This window comes from Sinohyriopsis cumingii, chromosome 5, assembly GCF_028554795.1.
Source record: "Sinohyriopsis cumingii isolate HCF-2022 chromosome 5, ASM2855479v2, whole genome shotgun sequence".
NCBI lineage: Eukaryota > Metazoa > Mollusca > Bivalvia > Unionida > Unionidae > Sinohyriopsis > Sinohyriopsis cumingii.
Window position 1 is genome coordinate 146,028,050 of NC_142965.1, and position 10,639 is coordinate 146,038,688.

A 10,639-nucleotide genomic window follows, 5' to 3' on the forward strand; every position below is an offset into this window, starting at 1 on the left:
CAATCATGTGGTTGCGACCCAGTGAAAATAACAATTGAGTCATGTGGTTGCTACCCAATGAAAATAATTGAGTTATGTGGTTGCTACCCAGTGAAAATAACAATTGTGTCATGTGGTTGCTACCCAATGAAAATGATAATTGAGTCATGTGGTTGCTACCCAATGAAAATAACAATTGAGTCATGTGGTTGCTACCTAGTGAAAATAACAATTGTGTCATGTGGTTGCTACCCAATGAAAATAACAATTGAGTCATGTGGTTGCTACCCAATGAAAATAACAATTGAGTCATGTGGTTGCTACCCAGTGAAAATAACAATTGTGTCATGTAGTTGCTACACAATGAAAATGATAATTGAGTCATGTGGTTGCTACCCAATGAAAATAATTGAGTTATGTGGTTGCTACCCAGTGAAAATAACAATTGTGTCATGTGGTTGCTACCCAATGAAAATGATAATTGAGTCATGTGGTTGCTACCCAATGAAAGTTACAGTTCAATCATGTGGTTGCTACCCAATGAAAATAACAATTGAGTAATGTTTGCTACCCAATGAAAATAATAATTGAGGCTTGTGGGTGGTACCCAATGAAAATAACAATTGAGTCATGTGGTTGCTACCCAATGAAAATAATAATTGAGTCATGTGGTAGCTACCCAGTGAAAATAACAACTGTGTCATGTAGTTGCTACACAGTGAATATAACAGTTATCATGTGGTTGCTACCCATTGAAAATAACAGTTCAATCATGTGGTTGCGACATAGTGAAAATAACAATTGATTCATGTGGTTGCTACCCAATGAAAATAAGTTCTGTCATGTGGTTGCTACACAATGTGAATAACAGTTCTGTCATGTGGTTGCTACACAATGAAAATAACAGATCTGTCATGTGGTTGCTACCCAATGAAAATAACAGTTCTGTCATGTGGTTGCTACCCAATGAAAATAAGTTCTGTCATGTGGTTGCTACCCAATGAAAATAACAGTTCTGTCATGTGGTTGCTACCCAATGAAAATAACAGTTCTGTCATGTGGTTGCTACCCAATGAAAATAACAGTTCAATCATGTGATTGCTACCCTGTGAAAATAACAGCTCTGTCATGTGGTTGCTACCCAATGAAAATAACAGTTCTGTCATGTGGTTGCTACCCAATGAAAATAACAGCTCTGTCATGTGGTTGCTACCCAATGAAAATAACAGTTCTGTCATGTGGTTGCTACCCAATGAAAATAACAGTTCAATCATGTGATTACTACCCTGTGAAAATAACAGCTCTGTCGTGTGGTTGCTACCCAATGAAAATAACAGTTCTGTCATGTGGTTGCTACCCAATGAAAAGAACAGTTCAATCATGCGATTGCTACCCTGTGAAAATAACAGCTCTGTCATGTTGTTGCTACCCAATGAAAATAACAGTTCTGTCATGTGGTTGCTACCCATTGAAAATAACAGTTCAATCATGTGATTGCTACCCAATGAAAATGACAGTTGAGTCATGTGATTATTAGCACATTATCTTGGTAATGAAAATAACAATTATATTCATTTAATATTTACCATTGTTATTAAAACCGAGATGCCCTGTTGTTAGATACATAGAAGATATTTATGAATATTTTGTTTTTGGTTGGGAGTGAATTATGAAGCATAATCACTATGCTAACATGTATTATATATTGTTATGTTGGTAAGCAAAGGAAATAAAGTATACAAGTATAAATGAACCATGTCATAATTGATGAATTGTCAAAGCACACACATTTCAGCATCATACACTGAGGTTTAGCTACCAGAGCCGAGATTCATAAACACTCCACTCTCATGTTTCAGTTAGTTCCCAAATGTAAATCCTTAGTGTTGACAGCTGTCACAGACATGCTTCCAGGGCGTGTGATCACATGATTCATGTAAAATTAGTATGAATTTACAGACATCATAGTGATGTGACTGAAAAATTGTTAAAGCTACGTTAAAAATCCAAATCACACACACATATACACATCTGATTTCTTTGGCTTCACATAAATGCTTGTTTGAACTTAACTTGAATAGCATATTGGGCCCTTTAACATGCAATCTGTCGTAGTTTGAACCATGCATAATGGAAGTTTTACAAATGCATGATTCCGAGCATGGTTCAGTTTTAGATGATGATTTTGACTGGCAAATACTGACTGACCATAATGATGAAGGCAACTTACTTTTACAGTTGGGAAGTATATCAGATTATTGGAGCTGGGAAAGTGTTAATGGAGATACCTGTGAGTAATTTTGAACCCAAAAATGGTGTTCGAAGTGAATGCAATGTACATGCTGGATTGACAAAAACAGACAACATGATCATCATTATTTAATGTTTTCAAAATAAATGTAGAAAAGGCAGACATATAAACCAAATTAAAATATAATTTAAATGTAGAATACCATTTTAATTTCTTTCCTGGTCACAATTTGGCCCTGAAGGATCATGTGCTACAAGACCAAATAGTCCAAGCATAAAAGTTATGATAATTCTAGTAAATAATAATCTAAAAATGAAATTAATTGAAGATATTTTTTTGATCAAAATACTTCTGTTTGAACAAGTAGACTATGACATTAATGAACTTGAAATCCTAATACAGTATTATGGAAACGTAAATCTGGCATTGTAGTCAGTAGAGTGCATATTCAAGAAAGTTCATTTTGGCAAAGCTCAAGTTAGTGGAAAATTTTATTTTGGAGACAAGTATTCAAAAGACAGTATGCGTGTGCTGTGGAAAATTTTATTTTGGAGACAAGTATTCAAAAGACAGTATGCGTGTGCTGTGGAAAATTTTATTTTGGAGACATGTTTTCAAAAGACAATATGTGTGTGCTGTGGAAAATTTTATTTTGGAGACAAGTATTCAAAAGACAGTATGCATGTGCTGTGGAAAATTTTACTTTGGAGACAAGTATTCAAAAGACAGTATGCATGTGCTGTGGAAAATTTTATTTTAGAGACATGTATTCAAAAGACCGTATGCATGTGCTGTGGAAAATTGCACAACAACCATGAAGAAAAAGTTTTTAAACTTGTTCCAGCTGGCTGAGCTAGCTATGTATATGCCCCTTCAGACAGCAAAGAATGAAAGAGGGTTTTCAATACAGAACAAGATTCATACATGGATAAGGAATAAATTAAGCTCAGAAAAATCAACAGATCAATGCTTATAAACTAGATGCAACATCTTTCAAAGATTTGATTCCAGTAGGATTATAACAGAGTTGGAAGAAAGATAGATGGATATTGAAGTAAATGTTGAACTATGGCCATTTCCTCCTTCCCCTCATTTTTGTTTTACTCCCCCTTTTTTGACAAGGGGGGGGGGAATGCCTCCAGCCCATATCATTAAATTATTTTCAGTAATTCAGCAATTCGCCAAGTAAAGTTGTTTGATAGATGAGACATTTTGCAGTAAACTGGTCCCACATATTGATTAAATTGGATGACTACACGGATGCCATTCAACATATTAAATGAAACCTTTAATTAGAAATCAGATGATTTTGCCATGAACAAGACTTTACTTTAAAACTAAACTATGTAACCAATACAATTCACTATTTATATCTATGTCCTGTCAATTCACTATTTATAGCTGTCTCCTGTCACCTCACTATTTATATGTCTCTTTTCAATTCACTATTTATATCTATGTCTGGTCAATTCACTATTTATATGTCTCCTGTCAATTCACTATTTATATCTGTCTCTTTTCAATTCACTATTTATATCTCTGTCCTGTCAATTCACTATTTATATCTGTCTCCTGTCAGTTCACTATTTATATCTGTCTCTTTTCAATTCACTATTTATATCTTTGTCTGGTCAATTCACTATTTATATCTGTCTCCTGTCAATTCACTATTTATATCTCTGTCCGGTCAATTCACTATTTATATCTATGTCCTGTCAATTCACTATTTATATCTGTCTCCTGTCAATTCACTATTTATATCTGTCTCCTGTCAATTCAATATTTATATCTATGTCTGGTCAATTTACTATTTATATCTGTCTCCTGTCAATTCACTATTTATATCTATGTCCGGTCAATTCACTATTTATATCTATATCCTGTCAATTCACTATTTATATCTGTCTCCTATCAATTCACTATTTATGTCTGTCTCCTGTCAATTCACTATTTATATCTGTCTCCTGTCAATTCACTATTTATATGTATGTCCTTCAATTCACTATTTTCTTTGTCCTGTCAGTTCACTATTTTATATGTCCTGTCAATTCACTATTTATCTTTGTCCTGTCAATTTACTATTTATCTATGTTCTGTCAATTCACTATTTATGTCAATTCATTATTTATGTGTCTCCTGTCAATTCACTATTTATTTATGTCCTGTCAATTCAGTATTTATATCTGTCTCCTGTCAATTTACTATTTATATCTGTCCTGTCAATTCATTATTTTATATGTCCTGTCAATTCACTATTTATATATGTCCTCTCAATTCACTATTTATCTGTGTACTGTCAGTTCGCTATTTATTTATGTCAATTCACTATTTATGTGTCTCCTGTCAATTCACTATTTATATCTGTCTCCCGTCAATTTACTATTTATATCTATGTCCTGTCAATTCACTATTTATATATGTCCTCTCAATTCACTATTTATCGGTGTCCTGTCAGTTCACTATTTATTTATGTCAATTCACTATTTATGTGTCTCCTGTCAATTTACTATTTATATCTATGTCCTGTCAATTCACTATTTTCTATGTCCTGTCAATTCACTATTTATATCTGTCTCTTGTCAATTTTGCTATTTATATCTATGTCCTGTCAATTCACTATTTATATATGTCCTCTCAATTCACTATTTATCTGTCCTGTCAGTTCACTATTTATTTATGTCAATTCACTATTTATGTGTCTCATTTCAATTCACTATTTATTTATGACCTGTCAATTCAGTATTTACATCTATGTCCTGTCATTTCACTATTATCTAGGTCCTGTCAATTCACTATTTTATCTGTGTCCTGTCAGTTCACCTTTTTATATGTCCTGTCAGTTCACTATCTGTATCTGTGTCCTATCAATTCACTATTTGTAAGATACCCTGTCAATTCACTATTTATCTATGTCATGTCAATTTACTATTTATCTGATACCATGTCAGTTCACTATTTTTCTGATGTCCTCTCAATTTACTTTTATCTGATGACCTGTCAATTCACTATTTATCTGATTCCCTCTCAATTCACTATCTATCTGATATCCTGTCAATTCACATTTTATATGATATCCTGCCAGCTCACTAATTTACTCAGCTTTTTTGTATGTGGCAACATTTAAACTTAAACATCCCATGAACAATGAAACAGTTATGGTAGCAATAGGACCTTTTCTCCAGTACATCTTTGGGACCATTAGGGCTTTTCTCCAGTACATCTTTGGTACCACTAGAATGTTTCATCAATAGTACACTAGGGCTTTTCTCCAGTACATCTTTGGGACCATTAGGGCTTTTCTCCAGTACATCTTTGGTACCACTAGAATGTTTCATCAATAGTACACTAGAGCTTTTCTCCAATACATCTTTGGTACCACTAGAATGTTTCATCAATAGTACAGTAGGACTTTTCTCCAGTACATCTTTGGTACCACTAGAATGTTTCATCAATAGTACACTAGGGATTTTCTCCAATATATCTTTGGTACCTTCGGAATGTTTCAACAATAGTACAGTAGGACATTTCTCCAATACATATTTGGTACCTTCGTAATGTTTCATCAATAGTACAGTAGGACTTTTCTCCAGTACATCTTTGGTACCACTAGAATGTTTCATCAATAGTACAGTAGGGCTTTTCTCCAATATATCTTTGGTACCTTCGGAATGTTTCAACAATAGTACAGTAGGACATTTCTCCAATACATATTTGGTACCTTCGTAATGTTTCATCAATAGTACAGTAGGACTTTTCTCCAGTACATCTTTGGTACCACTAGAATGTTTCATCAATATTACACTAGGGCTTTTCTCCAATATATCTTTGGTACCTTCGGAATGTTTCAACATTAGTACTGTAGGACTTTTCTCCAATATATATTTGGTACCTTTGTAATGTTTCATCAGTAGTACTGTAGGACTTTTTTCCAGTTCATCTTTGGTACCATTAGAATGTTTCATCAATAGTACAGTAGAACTTTTCTCCAATACATCTTTGGTACCACTAGTATGCTTCATCAGTGGCACAATAGAACTCTTCCCCAATCCATCTTTGATACCACTAGAACCTTTCATTAGTGGTAATCTAGTACCTCTTCCAAAATACAAAAATTAAGTTCACAGAAAATTAAATCAGAAAAGCACATAGCTTTAAACACCACAAAAATTTGAAACAATTTCAATTTCACTTTTTTTTTCCACTTCATTACAGGTAGCTGACTGTCTGGCATCATTTATGGTTCGGTACAAAGTGGCAACTCCAACAGCAGACTTTCAAAGGTATTAGGATGGTTTCTTGTTGTTATTGCTAATTTGCTTGTCATAAAATTTTAATATACTCAAGATTTTTATAATTTCTGAAACTAAGTTTCCAAAGATATTGTGAATGAAACTTGATTGGTGTTGGCCAAGTTTTTAAGCCATGATTATTATGAATATTCAGAAAGATTGTGTAATAATAAAATATACAGTAGATCATTCTTTTAGCAGGTAAAGTTTGGACGTGCAGCTGAAGATGCCAAATAATTTTTTCAAGCTTACCCTGTCAGAAGTTTACCAGATTGATCACTTAAGCATCTATGTACATTGTCATATGCTTATTCCATACATGCCAACCCATGGTGAGGAAAAAGCGTAATCCATGTGGGAGTAATCTGAGCAGAAAAAGAGTAATCCACATATAACATGATAAAATTCAATGATTTATTTACCCCTTCTGGTCTTTTAACATCAATTACTGCTTGAAATTTTCATATATAGCACTTGGAGCTTTAAAAAGCAACAGTCTTATGCTGCAGTTCAAAACACTATGTACCAGCTGAGATTATGAATGTTTTGCACACCAGTAGAGAACCATGTGCTTGGTTACACGGGTAGTCCGTGTTCTATTAAGAACTCGTTTAATAACACCTCTGCATTTATTAATTCTGCTTTAAAAAGAAAGAAGTTACAAGTTACCTTAGTATTGGAGTTTGTAAAACAAGCTAATTCAAGGTTTCTTTGTTTACCACCATGACCAATATTAAAATCCTTTCCACACAGCCTACAGTGGGTGTTAAGCTGCCCTAGAATGGAATGCTGTATTATTTAATTCATGTATTCATCTTTGAATCAGTTTTTCATCTTTTTCTAATCCATCTGTAAAATTATTTCAATAACATTTTTGCTCTAACGCACACATCTACTAGAATAAATCTGACTTGACTTTTAGCGCCAAATATCCACAGACTGGTTTTGTATCAGATATGAATTACAACAAAGAATCTGCAAGCAAAGATTAAAAACTAGAAAACCAATCTGTTCTCTCCTAACTATGCCATACAGCTGATATAAATAGAAACCGAGGTCAAAAGTTTGACACTAAAACCAGCATGTTTCTTGGAAATAGGGCAGCTGTTATAAATAGAACATACTACTGCTAGGAAAGTGCATGCAAGGCTATGGACAAGCGTACTCTTATGTTGTAGTTATGAAGAAGCCGTCTTTTCTTGGTCTGTTAGATTAATGGGATGTTAATAAAAATAAGAAAACAAATTATTGTTTTGGGACATACCGAAGATGTGTAATCCAAATACATTTACGTGTAAGGCATAATTTAGTGAAAAAGCGCAATGATTACGCCAAAAGCTTAATGGTTGGCATGTATGTTATTCACACATCCATCAGAATGTCTCTGCAATTGTCTTTACATCCATGCACACCTATATTAGCTTCAATGTTGAAATTTGTAATGTAAAGTTTTCAAGTACATTTGGTTTGCGATGTGGATACATCTTGATGTCTACAGTTGGCCATTGAGTCATGTTACTTGGAATGTGGATACATCTTGATGTCTACAGTTGGCCATTGAGTCATGTTACTTGGAATGTGGATACATCTTGATGTCTACAGTTGGCCATTGAGTCATGTTACTTGGAATGTGGATACATCTTGATGTCTACAGTTGGCCATTGAGTCATGTTACTTAGAATGTGGATACATCTTTATGTCTACGGTTGGCCATTGAATCATGTTACTTAGAATGTGGATACATCTTGATGTCTACAGTTGGCCACAAAGATTTGTTACTTGGCTTGTGGATGCATCTTAATGTCTACTGTTGGCATGTACTTATGTTACTTTGTATGTGGCTATCTTTTGATGTCTTCAGTTGGCCAAAGAATTAGGTTAATTGGCAGGTGGCTACATCTTGATGTCTACAGTTGGCCACAGAGTTAGGTTAATTGGCAGGTGGCTACATCTTGATGTCTACAGTTGGCCACAGAGTTAAATTAATTGGCAGGTGGCTACATCTTGATGTCCAAAAAAACTTGGGGGTGGGCTCAACTTGGAGTCCATGGCCTACTTCTTGTCTGTTAAATATGGTGGAAATAGGTACATTTGGATGTCTTTTTATCTAAACACTTCAGATTTATGACATTTTTGTGACAGTAAGTGATTCTACAGATACCTAATAAGCATCAAAATGATCCATCATTTTCATGAAATACAAACAAATTTGATTAGTCCTCTGTCAAGTGTTCCTTTATACATTATTTTAGTCCAACAATCACCAATGTGATAACTCATAATGGGCTTATTAGTAGGCTTTTCGGTTTTTGTTATAGCATGGAATGAGATAAAGAATTTTGATAACACATTCATTAAAGTACAAGTCTATGCTTAACGTTATATTTCTTGTGACTTGGTCTTTTTTAAAGATTTTTTAATGATTGAAGAAAAGATGATTTATTGTTTTATGGGTCTATTTTTTATGGACTATAAACACGTATATAACAAAGTAAAAAATTTTGTATGTTTATTTTTAAAAAAGGACTAGAAGTAAAAATCAGTAGGAAATATGGACTGCATACAAACCATTCATAACAGGGCATATATTGTTCTCTTGTTATTTGCAGGATTTTCCCCGGTTGTTGAGGACACTTTTGCCGTGACTGTTCATCATTAGTAATAGACATGCGCTGACAGTAATTATATACTCATCGACTGAACTTTTCATCAACACTAATAGATGTGTGTTGATTCTGATTTTATGTTCAGTGATTGAAGTGTTTATTATTATCAGCCAGAAAGTGTTGTGTGATGTCACCTATTATATTAAAGAACATTATGTATATAACTTTTTAAGGATTAGTTAAATAAGACTGAAATGAAATGTCTTTTTATGTTAGTTCTTGGAGGTCTTCTTTGTTTATTTCATAATCAAGGATGTGTTGCATAACATGCCATAAAGGCAAGGATGTGTTGCATAACATGCCATAAAGGCAAGGATGTGTTGCATAACATGCCATAAAGGCAAGGATGTGTTGCATAACATGCCATAAAAGCAAGGATGTGTTGCATAACATGCCATAAAGGCAAGGATGTGTTGCATAACGTACCATAAAGGCAAGGAGTCATAAAATCCATGTAGCCATAAATGTACAATCTGCCTCCACATTTTCAAATTTTTATTTAAACTGAATTATTTTAAAAGCTTCATATTAAAACATGTCATGTGAGTTGGAGCAGATTTTGCAAGATGACTAAGAAATAGGCATCAAAATAGTCATTAAGCACTCAAGCATCAGCAGTATTTTGTTTGAACAAATGAACTGTAAACCTTTACAACTTCTTGCAATAGTTGGATGATCATCTATATATGAATTACATTATTGACTTAAATAAAAATGTACCTCATTGGCTGGTATACAAATATTTTTTCAACCACATTTGCTGCAAAGCTTCATCTTTACAAGATTTTTGTTGGTGTTTATGGTCCAGCAGCATAAATAGGTAGTTTAGTGCCAAGGCAGTGGGAGTAAAATAAATAGGTAGTTTAGTGCCAAGGCAGTGGGAGTAAAATAAGTAGGTAGATTAGTGCCAAGGCAGTGGGAGTAAAATAAGTAGGTAGATTAGTGCCAAGGCAGTGGGAGTAAAATAAATAGGCGGTTTAGTGCCAAGGCAGTGGAGTAAAATAAATAGGTAGTTTAGTGCCAAGGCAGTGGGAGTAAAATAAGTAGGTAGGTTAGTGCCAAGGCAGTGGGAGTAAAATAAATAGGTAGTTTAGTACCAAAGCAGTGGGAGTAAAATAAATATGTAGTTTAGTGCCAAGGCAGTGGGAGTAAAATAAGTAGGTAGATTAGTGCCGGGAGTAAAAGAAATAGGTAGTTTAGTGCCAAGGCAGTGGGAGTAAAATAAATAGGTAGATTAGTGCCAAGGCAGTGGGAGTAAAATAAATAGGTGGTTTAGTGCCAAGGCAGTGGAGTAAAATAAATAGGTAGTTTAGTACCAAGGCAGTGGGAGTAAAATAAATAGGTAGTTTAGTACCAAAGCAGTGGGAGTAAAATAAATATGTAGTTTAGTGCCAAGGCAGTGGGAGTAAAATAAGTAGGTAGATTAGTGCCAAGGCAGTGGGAGTAAAATAAAT

The 10,639-nt window shown here is 34.1% G+C and overlaps 1 protein-coding gene across 2 annotated transcripts in view; it reads left to right on the forward strand.

Moving 5' to 3' along the window:
- Positions 1-9,912, forward strand: part of LOC149800412 (protein phosphatase methylesterase 1-like) — an 84,856-nt gene extending 74,944 nt beyond the window's left edge. For both annotated transcript variants that reach the window (XM_089960052.1, XM_089960051.1), the window contains exons 15-16: positions 6,443-6,510; positions 9,129-9,912. In XM_089960052.1, coding sequence (XP_089816178.1) covers positions 6,443-6,510; positions 9,129-9,147 — 87 coding nt within the window. In that variant the 3' untranslated portion in view covers positions 9,148-9,912. The remainder of the gene's footprint in view (positions 1-6,442; positions 6,511-9,128) is intronic.
- Positions 9,913-10,639: the final 727 nt, after the last annotated feature.